The 20,212-nt window shown below is 41.3% G+C and overlaps 1 protein-coding gene across 2 annotated transcripts in view; it reads left to right on the top strand.

Moving 5' to 3' along the window:
• Positions 1-5,413, top strand: part of ADAMTS18 (ADAM metallopeptidase with thrombospondin type 1 motif 18) — a 156,855-nt gene extending 151,442 nt beyond the window's left edge. For both annotated transcript variants that reach the window (XM_060289772.1, XM_060289773.1), the window contains one exon: positions 4,502-5,413. In XM_060289772.1, coding sequence (XP_060145755.1) covers positions 4,502-4,617 — 116 coding nt within the window. In that variant the 3' untranslated portion in view covers positions 4,618-5,413. The remainder of the gene's footprint in view (positions 1-4,501) is intronic.
• Positions 5,414-20,212: the final 14,799 nt, after the last annotated feature.

Raw genomic sequence — 20,212 nt, 5'->3', positions numbered from 1 at the left:
AGTTTTCAGGAACTGTGAGTGGGCAGTAAGCGTTCCCATGGGGATACAGGGAAGAGGTTTCTGTTCTCTGAATCTTCTCTGAGACCCCTGCGGGGGGCTGCGTGCTCTGCTAGGCACTGTGAGAGTTTCAGACATACAGTCTTGCCCTCAAGGAGCTGACAGTCAGGTGGAAGTTTTGAGGCATTGCAGTAACTCAAACTGGACCTCAGAGCAGATGTTTCTTCTATCCTGTCTTCCAGGACAGCCAAGCAGGTGTGACATCCCTCACACCCCCCGCCATGCTGGCAGCCCATCTAGGGCATTCACCTCATACCATCATCACTGTGGGTTGCTTTACCTGGATGTATTCATTGGATCTCCACTTTGGGGACCAACCCTATGACTTGGTATTACATATATTTTATGTGTAAGGCTTATTCAGAAAAGAGCAAAGCCCTGGGCTGTAACCACCAGACACTTGTCGGTCACACTGCCCTATAACTGGTAACCGTCTGGAAGATGCCTGGACTGCAGACTAGTGAGATGAAGTTGGAGATGACTAGACACACAATACAAACAAGCTACTCCTCATGGAAGTCCTCACATCTTCAAGTCGGGAGGGGGACGGGTGGGCAGCACTGTACAATGAAAGGAGCAAGGACTCTGAATTCATAAAAATGGATTTGATATAAAATAGACAGCTAGTGGGAAGCAGCCGCATAGCACAGGGAGATCAGCTCGGTGCTTTTTGACCACCTAGAGGGGTGGGATAGGGACGGTGGGAGGGAGGGGGACACAAGAGGGAAGAGATACGGGGATATATGTATATGTATAGCTGATTCACTTTGTTATACAGCAGAAACTAACACACCATTGTAAAGCAATTATACTCCAATAAAGATGTTAAAAAGAAAAAAAAAGTTTAAAAAATGAATAAATAATGTTGGTGAATTTAAAATAAGAATCTGGATTATTAAAGTTACAAATCTTTGGTCTTTATACCTTTAATAAAACATGCATCTATTAATAATGGGGAAAAAAATGGATTTGAGTCCACATTGTGCCACTTACTGTGTGGACATGGACAAGGTTTTAAACTTTCTGAACTATTTATAAAATGGACTACTTATAAAACTATTTATAAAAAGTTTTTTATAAACTATTTTTAAAACTATTTATAAAACTATTTATAAATAGTTTTAAAACTATTTATAAAACTATTTATAAAAAGCATTTAAGGTAATGTTTACCTTAAAAGGTTACTGAGAGTTAAATAAGGTAATTCAGTTCTTAATACTTACCTATTTAGTGCTTACTGGGAACCAGGAACTGTTCTGATGTCCGACTGTAGATAGAGCAGGGAACAAAATGGGCAGTTTCACCTTCATACCTGGAAACAGACAACAAACCAACCAATTAATGTACAATGTTATATGGCAAAGTAGCAGAGAATAAAACTGAAGAAGGGTGTATGACAAGAGAATAGTTGGGGTTGAAGAGGTGGTGGGAAAACCAGTTTAGATAGAATAGTCAGGCAAGGCCACTTTGATGATGCGATATTTAAACAGAGACCTGAAGACAACCTAAAGGAAGGTGAGCTATGTATGCATCTAGGAGAGTGTTCCTGGCAGAGGGAACAGCAAATGCAAAGGCCCTGAGGCAGGAATATGTAAATCTGATCAAGGCAGGACAGCAAGACACCTGGAGCAGGATGAATACAGTGAAGGGGGGTTAAGCCATGAGCTAAAAGTGATCCTGGAGGCCCTGTAAGTTATTATAAGGACCTCAGATAAAAGTCTGAGTTCGAGGGAAGGCAACAGAGAACTTAGAGCAGAGGTGCAGGAGGATCTGACTTGGAGATCATTGGCACTTATACTGAGATGAGGGCAGGGGACCTAGAACAGAACGAGGACTTGTCTGCTCTGCAGAAGGCAGCTCCAACAGTCCAGCGAGGGGACGAGTTCCCACTGGGGCAGTCGCAGGTGTGGGGGTGGCTGGATGCTGACTGTATTTTGAAGATGAAGCCAAAAATATTTGTCAGTTGTCTGCATGTAAGATGTGAAGCTCACTCTAGGGTCGTCCTTAATAGTGTAAATAAAATACCTGACTCATAATAGAAGCTCGAATAACAAGCTACTAGTAATGATCATGATAACTATAACCCAACACGGCACTTATACTGATAGCATAGTGAGACCCCTCATGTCTGCTTCGGGACTTACGTTTAGCTTATAGCACAAGCTGCAGCTACCTGTCAAAATTCCATTCTTATCTCGAGAGGGGTAAGTGACGATAAGCAGTGCAGTTAGGACCATGCTTTTAGTGGTCTGTTTTTATCCTCCAGTATCTCCACTGCATCAAGAAGATAATCTCTACAATCTAAATAGAAACTGATCCAGACATACATTCTGATTGATTAGGGTGCATGCTAATGGGGTATAAGACACTGTACAAGTGTATATTAAAAAATAATTGAGGGGCTTCCCTGGTGGCGCAGTGGTTGAGAGTCCGCCTGCCGGTGCAGGGGACGCGGGTTCATGCCCCGGTCCAGGAAGATCCCACATGCCGAGGAGCGGCTGGGCCCGTGAGCCATGGCCGCGGAGCCTGCGCGTCCTGAGTCTGTGCTCCGCAACGGGAGAGGCCACAAAAGTGAGAAGCCCGCAAAAAAAAGAAAAAAAATTGAACTTGAAGATGTATAAATAGACACATAGGCAAAGTATTCGTGTCATGTCTAGCTTCTATCTCTAACAATACATCCTAAACCAGTCTCCTGGTGCCCTACCTCCACTCCTATAGAGGTCCCCCATGTCAGTAAACGTGATCCCATTCTTCTAGATGCTCAGGTCAAAATCCTAGAGTCATTCTTGATTCTTCTTTTTCTCTCATACCCTTTACCAACCTTTCAGTAAATCCGTTAGACTCTACCTCCAAAATATACCCAGGACTTATTGGAAAGACAATAACAACTCCATTTCATCCTTACACCCAAGCTGACAGTATAGTTTCAGTTGGTTGTTTCAGCCATGAGAGGTACAGGGAATTTATTTTTTCAACAAATACTTTTTGAGTAGCTACTCAGAAGACACTAGATGTTGGGAACAAAGCAGTGAAAAGAAGTAGATAAAACCTCTGCTTAAGGATCTTGTACTCTAGAGAGGACCCAGATAGTAAACATAATATGATAAATACCAGTAAATCCAGTGTAGAAAAATAAAGCAAGGGAGGGCACAGGGATTCCTTCCTGGGAGGCCAAGGGGCTTGCTGTTTTTATAGGGTGGTCAGAGAAGGCCTTGCTGATCGCTGACCTCTGAGCAAAGACTTAAGGGAAATGAAGGAGAGGTGTCTCAGGTGTCTTAGGGGAACCAGATCCTAGGGCCTCCTCGTCAGTCATTGTAAGGACCATACCTTTCACTCTGAGTGGATGGGATCCAGTGGCAGAGTTAGGGGCAGGGACATGACATGAATGGATTTCTGTGTTAAAAGGATCACTGGAGCTACTATGAGACAGGGGTGAAGTGTGTGTGTATAAAAGGGAGTTTTAGGCAGAGGAACCAAGTCTTAAGGAAGGGAAGAAGGAACTGTAGGCAGTTCTGAATCGCAGGAGGACAGGATAAAAATTGGGAGCAGCAGGAAAAACAGAAGAGCGGCAACCTTTCATGACATGTCTAAAGGCACACAGGGGAGCCACTGAAGGACAAATTCGGAAGGGACATGATTGGGTGCCTGTGGGCAGAGTGTGGTTTTGGGTGAGTTGAGGGTGACTTAAGGCTTTCATAGAGAAAAAAATTCCAGCTATGAATGAGAGTATAGGGTAGACCCTAAATATTTCTGAAGTCAAAGATCCTTGAGAATCCAGTAGAATGACTGAACCCTAACTCCTAAAACATGCATTTATGTTTACATAAAGAGAAATTTACATACAACTTCCTGTGCCTTCTGTATCTCCTGAGGCCCTTTTGGGTAAAACCCTTTGATGCCCAATGTTCTGCTTCCAATAGATAATCACGTCTGTTATCTTAAAGAACTAAAGAAGTTTGAAAAGATTGGTGCTGACTTAAATTCACTTATTTGCAAATTGGCCATGAGATTTTATTTAAACCTACACAGAATGTGGCAGAAATAAAAAATCTCAGTCTTCACCCCAGACCTTCTGAAGCAGAACTAGTGGTTTAACAACACCCTCAGGGTATCCCTAATGCGCTGTTCTAGGGTACCTCCCTTGGAGGCAGAACGGTAGCCCCCGGGTTATTTGGGAGGATCTGACATTAACCTCAGGCTGGATATGACTTTTTTCAAACACCCACTTTCCCCCCCACCTGTTTACATTTTGTTAATGGTTATGGGTCCCTTTAGGTGTCCTAATCCTGCTTTCCCCACTCTCCCACCAAAGTCCTAATGTATAATGTAAGAACCACTCAGGGCACAAGGCAAGTCGACCCCAAGTCTTTGTTCTCTAGGCCCTGACCTTAAGAAAAAGGCTAAGAACCTATCCTAACGTGCTGAATGTGTTCTCTCACCTTAGAGGATCCATCCTGTGTAGATTTCTTCGGCTGGTGTCATCTTGTGCCTCAGCATGGTGTCTGCAACCACAAATTTTATGGCAAACAGTGCTGCAAGTCATGCACAAGGAAGAGCTGATCTTGACACCCTTCCAGCCTGGAAGGGCCAGGGTCTTACCTCCCAGCCTCCAGAAAGACCAGCCACATTCCCATCGAAAGCTGAACACTGCAAACCACGTGTGAGCTGACCGCAGTGTTGGAGGGGCCCGCTCTCAAGTACTGACAGGCTCCTTTTTCAGTTCCCCAATGCACATGGTACTCAGAAGCACTTGAAAATGGGAAGCGATGACAAATCTGATTTACAAAAACGTAAAACAGAAAGAGAACAGCTTTGATTTGCACTGTTACACGCAAGAAGTGATAACTTACAATGAGATAGAACAAATTGTGACCAAGTGAGACTCTTGTTAACTTTGGGACAGACCCCCCCTGTGAACCTCAGAGGGTTCCATGACCAAGACGTCAGTTGTGAAAAGGCCCTTTAAGACTTCAAGTCAAAGACTGAGACTTGGAGCAATCAAATGTGGACGGAACACACTGCCTAACTTCCTTGGAGCTCACAGTTTGATGCAACTGTGGACACCCCAAACCAGAAGTTATACAAACGCCAGATGGTGCTCGTGACTGTGCTTGCTGCTGGACTAGCAAGCTTCATGTCCTGTTTATTTGTGTGTGTGTGTGTGTGTGTGTGTGTGTGTTGTTTTTTTATTATTTTGTTTAAAGTATATTCTACTTATAGACAGTCTCCGAGACTAAAATTCACAACTTGAAAAGGAATATTCTGAAAACAGGGCAACGTGAACTAGTTAAGATCGCCACTTAATTGAAATTCACACTCTGAAAAAAAGGAGAAAAAAAAAAACCCCACAAAACACTGTTGCCCTACACACTCCATGAACCTCATAATTTTTGGTGCTAGTCGAACAAGTACTCAGGAGCCTCAAGTCTGCTCTTTGGGAATCACAATTGGTGAGTTGTTCATTTCTGGTAAAAATCTAAGAGGAGCTAAACAGCAAAACAGCCCTGTTTTGAAGGAGAGGAAAACATCATTTATAATGCTCCCTACATATTATCAGGGATGCTTGGAAAATTAAAGGCCGCTTGTGGTTTTTTTTCCCCTACCAACTGACATGTTTAAATTTGCCCTAGGATTTAGTTAACAAGAAAAAAGTCACAGTAGCAATAGAAAAATCCATCTGTCTTCTTGCTATGTGAATATTAATAAGTCATAATATGCCAAGACCCTTCAACGAATAAGAATGTTTTATAATCTTTCAGGTCATAGTTTCAGTGTTCAGAAACCAGCTGTTGGTAGGCACTAATGAGCTTAAAATTGCGCTCAACTGGAAAAATACCACAGTATTTTGCCAAAACCAAAGTAACTTACGAGACTGTGTCCTTCTGTAATTTTTTGAGATGTGGTTATTAAGGGCATATTTATATAATTCTTCTCTATTCCTCAGTGTCTTTGATGAATGTAACCCAATTTTACTGCTTTAAAAAGTCTCAATTCAAACAGGGATTTGCCAGCTCAGCACAACCAACGAGACAGCGGTTTGTTAAATTTAGAGCATCCTTTGTTCCATTCTAATTAGAATCATGCATTCTCAGATCTCAGAGAAATGATGATTAGAATATTCTCTCAATCTCCTTGGCTTGGCCCAGAATAATGGCCATTTTATCATAAAAAAATATATATATATCGTGCTACGTCACCACCCCCTTGCCCTCTGAAAACTTGCAAGTTGTTTCTTTATATAATTATCATTTTATTATTTTATGGAGAATTAATTTATTAATTAATAGCCTATTCTTATGTGTTCTCACTTGCTTCGCTAAGTGATATTAATTCTGAGGAAAAATGTTGAATAAATAAACATGGGTTATAGAGAAAAGTCAAAATATATGTGTAATATTTAATTATTTTATAAGTTTTATAATAAAGTGTTCTGTTTCTTTGTCTTTGAAACTTGTTAAGTTCTTGAATAAATTAGTGAGAAGCCAGTGATTACCAAGGTGATATAAGTGTACAAATGTTGATTAAGAATCTCAGAGTAATTTCTCAAAAAGTTGAGAAAAGGTTTGCGGTAAGATATTCATTAATCATTTTTTTTGTTTGTGTATGAGAAAATTACAAACCGTCAAATGCTGGGATGAAATACATGACATTTACCATCTTGTGGAGATACTGAATTATTTTTTTTCTACTCTTAATAGTCATGTAATCATTTATTTATGGAAGTCATCCAAGTTAGATAAGCCATAAATGTAGTTGCATCTCTTTTTTTTTTTTCTGCTTGAAAATCTTTTTGCAGAAAGAAAGAGAGGGAAGGGAAAGGAGGGGGGAAAGAAAAAAAAACTAAGTAATAAATTGAAAAGCAAATTGTTCTCAGGTTTTTGAAATTTTGAATATTCAGACCAGAGAAAAATAAAACTATCTGGGCAAAGTAAGTCCAAATGACCTGAATAAACAGTATTTTTTCCCTACATGTGTGAGATATATATATATATATATATATACACACACACACACACACACATATATATGTATAAAACTTATGCATGCTATTTTTAAAATATATTTAAGAGGATTTTTAAGTGAATTATTGCTATTTGGCAGACATAACAAAAATTATGGTTAATAATGAAAAATGGAATAGATGGCAGATAAGTTACCTTTCTACTACCTTGTGTTAATAAAATATTATTAATAAAAGCAACCATATGTTATCTTATTTAATCCTCACAACAGCCTAGTTAGGTAGATACTATTATCTTCCCTTTGCAGATGGGGACTCTGAGATTCACAGAGATCACATATTTGGCCCAAGGGCACATGGTCATTGAGTGATGGGTCAGGACTCAAATCCAGGTCTGTCAGACTTAAAAGGTTATTATTTTGTCACTGTGCTGCATCACCCTGGGAAAGATTTTTAAAAAGAGACAGAGAAAGAAAAAGAGAAGTCCATCTAGGCCTTAGAATTTTGTTATGGCCCCTGAGACACACGTGAAGAGGGTTTGACAATAAATGATTTAACAGTGAAGAATTATGGGGAGAGCTGGGATGACTTAAGGTGGGGCATTGGAGATGGGAGGCAATACATTCCCACTTAGCCTGTCTTTTCAATAAAGGATGCTTAAAGACTTGTTGGGACTTCCCTGGCGGTCCAGTGGTTAAGACTCCGCGCTTCTACTGCAGGGGGCGCAGGTTCAAACCCTGGTGGGGGAACTAAGATCCCGCATGCCGTGCGGAACGGCCATAAAAAGATACCTAAAGACTTGTTGCATAAGTCTTTATTCTTTAATAACTGTTTCCCTCTGGGATGGTAGTGTTTCCTGGGCAACAGGACCTCAGTGTCGGGAGCCTGCAATGCCAAGTCCATGAGGATGGAGAGAGAGAGTGAGGAACAGTGCTCTTGGCATAGATTCTGTATGCCAACTGTGGGGAAGGACGCTGTCACAGCAGCGTGCATGCTGCAAGAGATAGTTTATGGAATTAACTGCATAGAACCCGTTACTGCAAAACGTGATATATCGATAGAAAAGGCCACTTACTTATGTCCTATACAGGTTTATTTTGGAAACTAAAAATTTGTTTGCAGATTCCATGTATCGTCTGCCTTACCTTATCTTTCCCATAAGATCTTAAGTCCTCAACTCCTCTGTGGTCGCCACTGATGCTGAGGCTCTGAACACCTCATCAATCACCCCTGTATCTGGGTGATTTTTACCTTCGTCCTCCGGAAGGTACCACAGGAAGAAGTGATTCTTGAACTGCTGTCATTCATTTACTATAAATCTTGAGTTTCCCTGTAAGCACAAAACACCTCTACTAAATGTGTTATTTAAATTTATCTATCTATTTAATTAAAAGTGATGTGATCTAAAGAAAATACTGTTTAAAAAGTAAACTTTTTATAACTCCTGTAAATGGAAAATTTATATTATTTCCCATAAATGAAGACAAAGAAAAGCCCACTGAATAGTATTAACATTTAAATTTATTTTAATGAAAAATAAAATATAGTCACTATGACTGGCTCACAGAATTCATATCTAAGAAAAATTTCTCCCTGAGAATAAGTGACTGTTCCTAGTTCCTCAGGAATATTCAATTTAGCATCATTAAGCTTAAGATAAAGTGCTGTGTCAATAAGATTATTTTGGTCTTGAATCCCACCTCATATTTGTACATAGAAAAGGCAGATTATATCCATTTAACTGTGCCTATGCTGATAGAATTAGACATTGAGAATCATACTTGACTTTTGTTCAACAAATTTTTGTGCACAAAGAAGACATGAGGAGAAATATCCAGAAAGTATTTTTCTAAATGTATCCAGTTAGTTGTTAGTTTCTGCAAAACAATGGCAAACTGCCTTACCCAGTGCACACAATGGGCATCCCCTTTTGAACGCTATGAAGGGATACTTGCAAAGTATTTCTAAGTGTTTTCCTAAACTCTGTTTCATAAGGGACACAGCTGAGTTCATAACCAGGTCATTCAATTAAAAAAAAATTTATACAATCGTTGGTTGGTAAAATGGACAAATGATGTTCATGGATTGTTCCCAGCACACTAACTGGGATGAGAAAGAGGCACCAAGGTCTAGGGAAAGGAAATCCTGTAGGCCATCTCTCCCCAACCCCCGTTTCCTTATTCCCCTCTTCTCTTCTTCCTTCCATCGCCTTGGCCTCCTGATTTAGGCTGCCTCTGCCTCATACAGGTTAGGACATCACCTGACATTACCTGGTGTTGCACCAGAACGTCCATACGCCAGTTGGAAAGCACTACTCTAAAGGAACACTTGGTACGCCTGAATCCTCCATCCCCGAGGCTAACAGACTTAACTAAAACTGATGTGCTGTACGAAGAGTAGCCCTTTCTCTGTGTTAACAATCAGAGCCCTGGAGGAAATGGCCTTTCAAGGTGAACCAGGGCCAGGAGCTGTTCCTGCCAGAGACAAGGCCCAGACCTGTTTCTCTCTCTGACTTCTCCTCTCTCTTCTTTCATGTGGCCGGAACACAGGAAGGATGGGGCAGCCCCCCACTTGGCAGAAGGTCTACATAGTCTACCATTCTTGCAGATTTCTGTCTCATATACCAAGGGGCATAGTATCTCCCATTTCTTGGAAAGAGGGTCCTCTCTCCCCTGCCCCATCCCCTTTGAAAGCCAAGTTGTATCTAGAATAAGTCTCAGGACAATAATTTCTAAATCATGAGCTACATTACCATCACCTAAGGATATTTTACATAGAACTTCCCAGGCCTCATTCCAGAAATTTAATTAAGTAACCTGGGGGCAAGACCTGGGCATTTATATTTTAAAAGGCATTCAGGTTGGACTTCCCTGGTGGTGCAGTGGTTAAGAATCTGCCTGCCAATACAGGGTATACGGGTTTGAGACCTGGTCCGGGAAAATCCCACATGCTGCGGAGCAACTAAGCCCGTGCAACACAACTACTGAGCCTGCGCTCTGGAGCCCACGTGCCACAACTACTGAAGCCCGCACACCCAGAGCCCGTGCTCTGCAACAAGAGAAGCCACCGCAGTGAGAAGCCCGCACACCACAATGAAGAGTAGCCCCCGCTCGCTGCAACTAGAGAAAGCCCGCGTGCAGCAACAAAGACCCAACGCAGCCATAAATTAACTAATTAATATTTTGAAAAAGGCATTCAGGTTTGAGGAACAGCTAGGTTTGGAACCACTGGTCTGGGGCAAATAAGGAAGTGCCTTGGGTCTGTCTGCCTTATACAGGCAAGGGAGTCCCCGAGGTACCACGCCCTGCAGTGCAGCTCTGCAGCGGTCTGGGCCAAACTCAGCTGAGAATGAAGGGCCTTTGGCCTCTTCTCATTCTTTGCATGTATGTTTCACCTGGTAAACTCTTGTGATGGTAAATTGTGTGTCAAGAAAAGGATTTGCAGGCAGGGACCACCTGCTCACCTTTTTCTCTCTTCTCATGCCCAAACATGTCAGTAGCCTACAGAGGGGTTTGGCGGGCAGTGGAACAGTATTGAGGGAAATTAGCCATTTCTCTCAGTCAAGCACCCACATGCAACAGCTACTGTACTGTCGTTTATTTTCTTAAAAATGGTGGGGGAGGGAGGGCCTACCATAGAGAAGCCAGTGAAATCCCCATCGGAAAGTGTCTTTTGGCAAATCACTCCCAGCGCTCTTGTGTGTGTGTGAAGAAACACACAGTGCATGAAAACAGTTGTACTCCTGAGATCCAGAGTCAAGGCAGAATGAAGCCTTCCGTCCTATTTCCTGCCCGGTCATTAGGTGCCAAGAGGTGAATCAATCATTTTTAGGAATTAGGCCAACTGTCCCTTCCTTACAAACTGCAAAAAATGCAATGGCTGACTCGACTGAGTGAAAATGGTAACTTCAGCTTTTGTCCAACAGAAGACAAAAGAAACAACATCTTTTTTTTTTTTGCGGTACGCGGGCCTCTCACTGTTGTGGCCTCTCCCGTTGCGAAGCACAGGCTCCGGACGCGCAGGCTCAGCGGCCATGGCTCACGGGCCCAGCAGCTCCGCGGCATGTGGAATCTTTCCGGACCGGGGCACCAACCCGTGTCCCCTGCATCGGCAGGCGGACTCTCAACCACTGCGCCACCAGGGAAGCCCTGAAACAACATCTTTCATAATAATAGGGAAGAGCTGCTAGGAGGATGCTTTGGGGCCATGCTAAAGAATAAACAGTTTAATTCCATGGTTTGTGCCTTTTCTGGGCCTCTTATTTTTCTTGTTTAATGGCTAATTTTATTAATTTATGGGGTTTTTTTGTTTTTTCGGTACGCGGGCCTCTCACTGTTGTGGCCTCTCCCGTTGCGGAGCACAGGCTCTGGACGCGCAGGGTCAGCGGCCACGGCTCACGGGCCCAGCCGCTCCGCGGCACGTGGGATCTTCCCGGACCAGGGCACGAACCCGTGTCCCCTGCATAGGCAGGCGGACTCTCAACCACTGCGCCACCAGGGAAGCCCTGGGTTTTTATTTTTAAGATTGGTTCCAGATATTTAAAATGAACATGTCTGTCTATGTATATATCTGCATCATTTTAAAGCAATAAAAGAGTAATTGTTATTGTATACAGCGAATTTCTGCCTTTGTTATGAGGCCCACATTACCCAGAGCTTTTATGACATGCAGATAGGTCGGCAGACTTCACGTGTTTGTGGAAGTTAGTATTTGTTTTCACACTAAAATCTCTCTGACATAAAAATCACATGTACGGGGCTTCCCTGGTGGCGCAGTGGTTGAGAATCTGCCTGCCAATGCAGGGGACACGGGTTCGAGCCCTGGTCTGGGAAGATCCCACATGCCACGGAGCAACTGGGCCCGTGAGCCACAATTACTGAGCCTGCACTTCTGGAGCCTGTGCTCCGCAACAAGAGAGGCCGCAATAGTGAGAGGCCCGCGCACCGCGATGAAGAGTGGCCCCCGCTTGCCACAACTAGAGAAAGCCCTCGCACAGAAACGAAGACCCAACACAGCCATAAATAAAAATAAATAAATTAATTTAAAAAAAAAATCACATGTACTCTCTTGTAGTTCGCTCTACCTAAACTAACATTTTCCCCGCATTTTTGCTATCTAAAACATATTCTTCCTTCAACAAGCATTTATTGAGCATCTACTACAATGTGAGATCCAAGCATAGAAACAGATCTTCTTCCTGACCCAAAGGGACGGATTCTTAAAAATCTGAAACGCTCATCCACACAGAAATGAGGCAATGGTCCAAGGTCATACAGTCCTAAGATTTCTTTAGAATTCCTCACTTTTACATTCACCCCACTCAGCATTTGAAAATGCTTGTTTTCAGCCTGTATTATTGTCCATATCACATAATGCAAATCAGGATCATGTAGATGTAGAAGGCGGGGTCCCCTTCTAAAATAATAAAATCACCCAATTATAATTAAGCAGAGTGGCCCACTTGCAAATTAATGTGTAAAAACTATGAACTGGAATGAACTATCATTTCCTTCTCTCTCCCTCACAAATGTAGAAACTGAGACCCAAATATTTGTGGGCCTTTCCTAAAATTACCCGGTGAGTTAATGGTAAGTCCAAGAGTAAAATCAGATACAATAATTTTTATACAAGTATTCTTTTCACTGTATTATAAAATATTTGATTTTTCACTTGATAAGTAAATGCTTTTATTGACAATTACTCTGGAGACTTCAGAGAATTTTAATGAGTAGTGAGTTTCAAATAGAAACCTAGTAAGAAAAACTGCTGAGTTCATATGATATCTATGGTATTAAGTTCCCCTTCCTCAAAAGAAATACTCTGGGACCATAAAAAGCATAAAGATGTTGTCATACTTCCTCTCTGCAGGGCAAAGGGGACTTCATGAAAGAACAAAATCTTTTTAAATATCTGACCCATTTCCTTTCCCAAAGGCTGGTATCTTCAGGGAACTGAACTACTGCTTTGCTTTGAGCCATGAATTAGTAAGGATGTTGAAGGTGACAAAACTTTGTAAATATACTCAAATACATTGGATTGGACACTTTAAATGGGCGATTTTATGGCATGTAGATTATACCTCTTTATTGAGATATAAAATTGTTTAAATAAGAATGTGGTTGAGATGAGGACTGTCTTTGCTCACACCTGTGATCACATAGGAACTTGGCTGTGTAGCACTAATTCTTCCTGTACTGTTCACACCCCATTTACTTGGTTCAAGAGTGCCCCAAACCAATTTTGTTTACAGAAGGGGCAACTTCATTCATCTATTTGCTATTTCACTCAACCAGACAAGGGTAACTTTCAGCCACTGTCCTTGGTACTGAAGATATCATTAGAATGTAAGGTCCATGAGGGTAGGGGATTTTTCTATCTTGTTTAGTATGGTATTGTCATTACCTACCATTTCTTGAATGGATGATACAAAGGGGAACAAGATAGACATAGTCTCTGCCTCTTCAAACTTGTAGTCTAGGTGTTAGGGATTCAGAAAATTAAATAGCGCTTTTTGGGGGGGGGTTGGGGGTTTTTTTTTTTTGCGATACACGGGCCTCTCACCGCTGTGGCCTCTCCCGTTGTGGAGCACAGGCTCCGAACGCGCAGGCTCAGCGGCCATGGCTCACGGGACCAGTCGTTCCGCGGCATGTGGGATCCTCCCGGACCGGGGCATGAACCCGTGTCCCCTGCATCAGCAAGGAGACTCTCAACCACTGCGCCACCAGAGAAACCCATTAAATAGCGTTTTTACTATAGAATTGAAATCATCTATGAAAGAGAACTCTGCAGGGCCAGAAAAAAGAGCACTAAATCATATTGTTTCTAAAGTTCTTTTTTGTGATTATCTCACTTGATGACTGAGATGAAAAGCTCAATGTTAGCACTTGTTTTAAACATTTTCTAAATGGATTCCCTTATACTCTTTCACAAAGGAGAAACATTCACAGTATCAATATTTAGGACAGAGATAGCAAGCATGTTTTGACCCAAATGTTATCACGAATCAATTATGTTTAAAATGGCCACATATGCTAAGTTAAAACGGTAGTTTGATTTACTGTATGTGATCTCTTAATAAATATAGAACAATTGAAGCAATAGTTAAACCCTCCTGCCCCTGCTTGGATTGTATGAAGAAATTAAGCAGCTTGGAAGTCAACCCTTCATTTTTATTGGGATGTCGCTGAAGGATAAGGACCTGTCAGGAGCTGGTCTGTTTCTGCTGGACAAGAGTAAGGTGGGAAGCATTTTTAAAGTTCTGGAATCTGGTTGTAGAAAACAGTTGGGAGGGTAGGGGCTACCCTTGGCATTATGCCTTACTCATTCAATCTACTCTCTCAATTCAATTCCACTCTTCAAGAGTTTGGCAGGGACAGCTACATCTGGCATTTCTAGCCACCTCCATCCCCCCAAAATTATGATAAGGTTGGAGTTGGAGAGGGTGGAAGGAAAAAAAAACGAATTTGATCTTACTCCCTTCTTCCTGTCCCACACATTAAAAGAGAAAAAGAGGTATACCTGAGGGAAGGTGTTTTGGACCCAGTGTTCTTTAATATCATGTGCATTCTATGAAACAGATTTTTTTTAATGCTTTAAGAGTGATTTGGTGAAATGTAAACGTTTCATTTATTTTCATAAAATTTTCCTAGGACCTCCTTGGAAAACCAAAAATAACAATGTAATAAGATACTAGAGTGGGAACAGCAGGGAGAGGCAAGGATGATGTGATGATGATAATAATAATCATAACTAACATTAATGCACATCTGCTATGTGCAAGGAATGTACTTGGTATTTTCCATATATTAATCTCAATTTCTGTAGTTATCTGAATCTTAAAACAACAATGTAAAATAATTATTATTAACTCCCCTAGTTTTTCATAAGAAATAAGGCTCACAGACGTTTTATACGATGGCATTAGATTCATGGTGACACTATTATGTTGATTAAGAGCAAGAAATTTGCATCTACACAAACCTCAAATTCATATCCTGAATTCCCTCTGAGAACCCATCTCGTTAGTGGCAATATCACTTCATTTCTTTGATCCTTAATTTCATCATCTAGAAACAGACACTGAATCATTTATTCAACAAAAGTTAGCACCACCTGTGCTGGATACTACACGGTTAAGGAAAAGTAGACAAGAGTTCTGCCCTCTTTGGGTTTATATTCATGGGTGAGTACAGCTATTAACCAAGGCATCGGGACTTCCCTGGTGGCGCAGTAGTTAAGAATCCGCCTGCCAATGCAGGAGACATGGGTTCAGGCCCTGGTCCGGGAAGATCCCACATGGTGCAGAGCAACTAAGCCCGTGCACCACAACTAGCGAGCCTGCACTCTAGAGCCCGTGAGCCACAACTACTGAAGCTCATGCGCTCTAGGGGCCCACCTGCCGCAACTACGGAGCCTGAGTGCTGCACCTACGGAAGCCCGCGAGCCTAGAGCCCGTGCTCTGCAACAAGAGAAGCCACCGCAATGAGAAACCCGCACACTGCAACGAAGAGTAGCTTCTGCTCGCCGTAACTAGAGAAAAAGCCCACACTCAGCAATGAAGACCCAACGCAGCCCAAAAAAAAATTTTTTAATAAATTAATTAACCAAGGCATCTCATAGACAAACATAAAATTACAACCATGATAAGCACTAAGCAGAACAAGCATATAGTTGTAGCAGGAACTACATGGTATTCTAGCCATATGTGCTTGGAACCCTTAATCAATTTCTTGCACACCAGTCTGTGGTGTGATTTTGCTCCCAAAGCCAGCACCTGCATTTATTTTTCTTAAGATCGTGCTCTCACTGCCAGCACCCACTTTGCCTGCAAGCACAGAAAACCACTGGAACTGTATTCCCTGACTCAACCCTGCACAAACCCTCAACCCATATGTCATTCATTCATTGGTGACTAACCTAGTCAGGAGTAACTCCAGTAACTAAAATTGTTCGAATGCCCAGTAAGGTACTGTTCACTAAATGGGAGATCCTGACCCACCGTAATACTGAACACATGGTACCCATAAAAATGACAATCAAGAAAAAGAAGACAGAATCGTGAAGAAGGCAACAGATGCTCTTGCAACAGCAAAGGAGATTTAAAGGGTAAAAGAAGAGTTTTGTGATTTTGAAGCTTTCCAGGAAATAACTTGAGAAGCAGGTTTATTCGTGGCCAAGATTTCTTGAGGCCCTGGATCATCTGACCCTCAGCTGACAGCGTCCTGGCACAGGTGCACGGCTGAGGATCTCAGAAGTCTGAGAGCTGGCAGCCTGGGAATGGCCACCTGCCCAACTCCTCCTTTTCCCAGAGTGGGAGGAAGTTGGTTCCTGTGTGATTATTAATTAAATCCTGACTGGGTGGGCACTTTTAACGTCTTTTCCAAGGGGAGCCTTGCTAGCAAGATCTCATAACTGAACTGGAGCCAGCCTCAGTCAAGGAGCAGGAAACCACCTTTGGCTGGGGCCAGAGCACTTGTTCTCCATCCAAATTTACTCACCCAGGTAGAGGTCTGAGTTGGAGGTCAGCCTGCGATTCTCAATGGATCAATTGTTTTCACCCATCTCCCCTCTGCAAGGTCCGGAAGACATGAAATAGGATTGCGGGGAAGATTAATGTGTTTCTGTACCATATTGTCTACCTGGAAGGCACACTCTGGGTATTGTTCCTAGCACAAAGCGTCTTTCAGAGTTACCCTGTAAAAAAACCTGCTTTTCAGAAGATTATGTTTGGGAGTTAGGTGTCTCGGTATCCCCAGTACAAAGTGGCAGGGAGATTTAGCAGTGATCTAGATAATCTTATCAACTCAGATAATTCAGATGTTGGTTTTACTGCCTTCAAATGCAGGAGCCAGATAATCATCACCAGCTAGTTCAATTCCTTTCCAAAGCCTTTATTGCTGCACAGAGAAAAGTGGGCTGATAATTACCAAACCCCAGTCGTGTGCCAGATATTGTCCTGTGCTCTGTTTCTGCATTCTCTCCTTTAATTCTCACATCAAATCCCTTATTATCATTTCCTCCCTTTTAAGGCTGAGGAAACTGAGGTTCGATAAAGGTAAATAATTCTCTTGAGGTCACAGAGCAAAACATGATATTGCTGGGTTTAGAATATAAGTCTGTCTCAGGTAGTAAAATCTTTCTACTTAGGAAAGAGAGGAGCTAATTTAAAAAAAAAAAAAAAAAAAAGCCAATAATAAGATTTGTTTAAAAATTGCCCTGTGACTTCCACTTACAGGATGATGGTTTAAGTCTTCTAGAGATCAAGTCTCAATCAAAAAAATTTTGGATAAAATAGGAACAGCACTTGCCTAACGATCTTGAGAGTAAACATAAACACGCACATTGTTGAAGGGACAAGTGTGGAGAAGCAAAGAGCAAAGAAGTTTCTTTGCTTTTCCTTTCTTTCCTTTCCTTCCCATGAGGAAGCTCAGATTTTAGCCTTAATTTTTAAAAAGGCTATAAATCAGCTATTTCAAATATTTCAAAAATGAAAGAAAATCACGCCTGAAGAACTAAACAAAAGTGTAAGAGTGATGGTAAAGTATGAGAACAATGGTCCAAATAGAGAATGTCAATAAAGAGGTTGAAATTATTAAAAAACAAACAAACAAAAAAAGAAACAAAAATTCTGGAGTTTAAAAAGTCCACTAACTGAAACAAAAAGTAATTTACTAGAGGGGCTAAGAAACAAATTTGACAAGGCAAAAGGAAGAAGCGGCAAACCTGAACACAAACCAGTTGAGATTATTATGGTTTTGTGATACAACTTGAAATCAGAAACTGATGACTCCAGTTTTGTTCTTTTTTGTCAAGATTGGTTTGGCTCTTCTGGGTTTTATGTGGTTCCATATGAATATTAGGATTTTTTTTTCTATTTCTGTGGGAAAAAAATGCCATTGGAGTTTGGATAGGGATTGCAATGAATCTATAGATCACTTTGGGTAGCATAGACATTTTTAACAATATTAATTCTTCGAATCCATGAACATGGGATATCTTTCTATTTGTGTCTTCAATTTCTTTGATCAATTTCTTACAGTTTTCAGTACACAGATATTTTAACTCCTTGGTTAAATTTATTTCAAAGTATTTTATTGCTTTTGATGCTATTGTAAATATAGAATTGTTTTTTAAATTTCTTTTTCTGGTAGATTGTTGATAGTAGAGAAGCACAACTAACTTGACCTGGTGAGGAGAGATCAAAGTGGCAAAGTAGGGGGACGCTGAGCTCACTTCCCCACACAAACACATCAAAAATACACCTACACATGGAGTAATTGTCACTGAAAACAAACAAGACTGACAAGGCCAATACTAGAAACTGGTTTTACCTGACTTGCAGTCCCAACATGCTTTCTAAGAGCTCTGCTGCCTCTCAGAAATAATAAATTCAGCCCAATTCTCAACAACAAGTAATAGAACCTGATATTCTAGTAACTGAGGATCCTGAAGCCCTGAGTTTCATTACTTAAAGAAAGAGATCTTAAGATTTACTGTCTCTCTTCCCTGAATTGATTAAGCAGATATTACTAAGTGCATTAATTACTAAGTGCATTGCTATGGTGCACTGAAAAGAAGACCACATTGGAAGCCAGAAAATCTGGGGTTTAGGTTTTATTCTGCATTAATTCTCTGCATGAACTTCATTTATTCTCATACCCTTCTTGAACCCAGGATATCATTCGATCTTGCGATTCTCAACCCTGAATGTACATTACAGCAATGTGGAGAGAATGTAAAAAAGATTATGCCATGCCTCACCTCCAGAGATTCTGATTCCACTGATTTGGGATAGAGCTGAAAGTTCCCCAGGTTATTTTTATATTCAGCAGGACTTGGAACCATTGATCCAATTCCAACAACATTGTAGATGAGACATTTAAGGGCTCTTCCAAGCCCTTGAACCTTCCATAATTTTACGGTGGTTTCCAGTCTCTGGAAATCTAAGAATGACTTCAGCCTATTGTGTAAGTGGCCCAGAAGTGCAATTGCTGAAGAAATTTATTTATCTGCCCTGCGTGGGCTCAAAAAGCAAAGATTGAAAACATCTGTGCTGAGTTATTAGTTGCCTCAGTGACATGGGACACAATGAGGATGGGGGAAGATGGTCCTCAGGGAACTTGTTGGAAAACTCGAATCAAACCTTTTTAGATGTATGTCACTGTTGCTATGATGCTAGCAGCAAACATCCTGCCTACACTCTATTGGTAGCTTTGGTACAACAGGCAGTAGAGTTCTCTGGCTCCACAATTACCTACTTTCCTTCTCACCTAAGAACATCTGAAAACGCACACTGATATTGTCGTAACTCTTGACAATAGAACTACTCAAACCACTTTTGGTTGGTGAAGATCACAGAGGAATGAGACAGGGGCATAAATGAGCCCTGCTCTACTGAGAAAAAAAAATACAGCTTAAATTCAAGATTGAATTTGAAAAGTTAGTGTTCTCTCTCTGTCCTCTTTCCAATTCCCTAGATTCCCTACTCCTAAAAGGAAGTCAGTTTTACTGTTCGATTTTTTTAAAATAGAACTTTATTGGAGTATAATTGCTTCTCAATACTGTATTAGTTTCTGTTGCACAACAAAGCGAATCACCATATGCATACACATGTCCCCATATCCCCTTCCTCTTGAGCCTCCCTTCGATCCTCCATATCCTACCTCTCTAAGTCATTGCAAAGCACTGAGCCAATCTCCCTGTGCTATGCTGCTGCTTTTTCCCACCAGCCAAGTATCTAACATTCGGTAGTGTATATATGTGGATGCTACTCTCACTTGGCCCCAGCTTTGCCCTCCCACCCCATGTCATCAAGTCCATTCTCTATGTCTACCTCTTTATTCCTGCCCTGCAACTAGGTTCATCAGTACCACTTTTTTTTTTTTTAGATTCCATATATATGTGTTCGCATACGGTATTTGTTTTTATCTTTCTTACTTCACTCTGTATGACAGACTCTAGGTCCATCTACCTCGCTACAAATAACTCAATTTCGTTTATCTTTATGGATGAGTAATATTCCATTGTATATATGTGCCACATCTTTATCCATTCATCTGTCGATGGACATTTAGGTTGCTTCCATGTCCTCAGTATTGTAAATAGTGCTGCAGTGAACACTGTGGCACATGTCTCTTTTTGAATTATGCTTTCTCAGGGTATATGTCCAGTAATGGGATTGCTGGGTCATATGGT

Source organism: Globicephala melas, chromosome 19 (assembly GCF_963455315.2).
Source record: "Globicephala melas chromosome 19, mGloMel1.2, whole genome shotgun sequence".
NCBI classification, from domain to species: domain Eukaryota; kingdom Metazoa; phylum Chordata; class Mammalia; order Artiodactyla; family Delphinidae; genus Globicephala; species Globicephala melas.
Note: the sequence above shows the minus strand (reverse complement) of the source record. Positions and strands in the feature narration are given on the sequence as shown.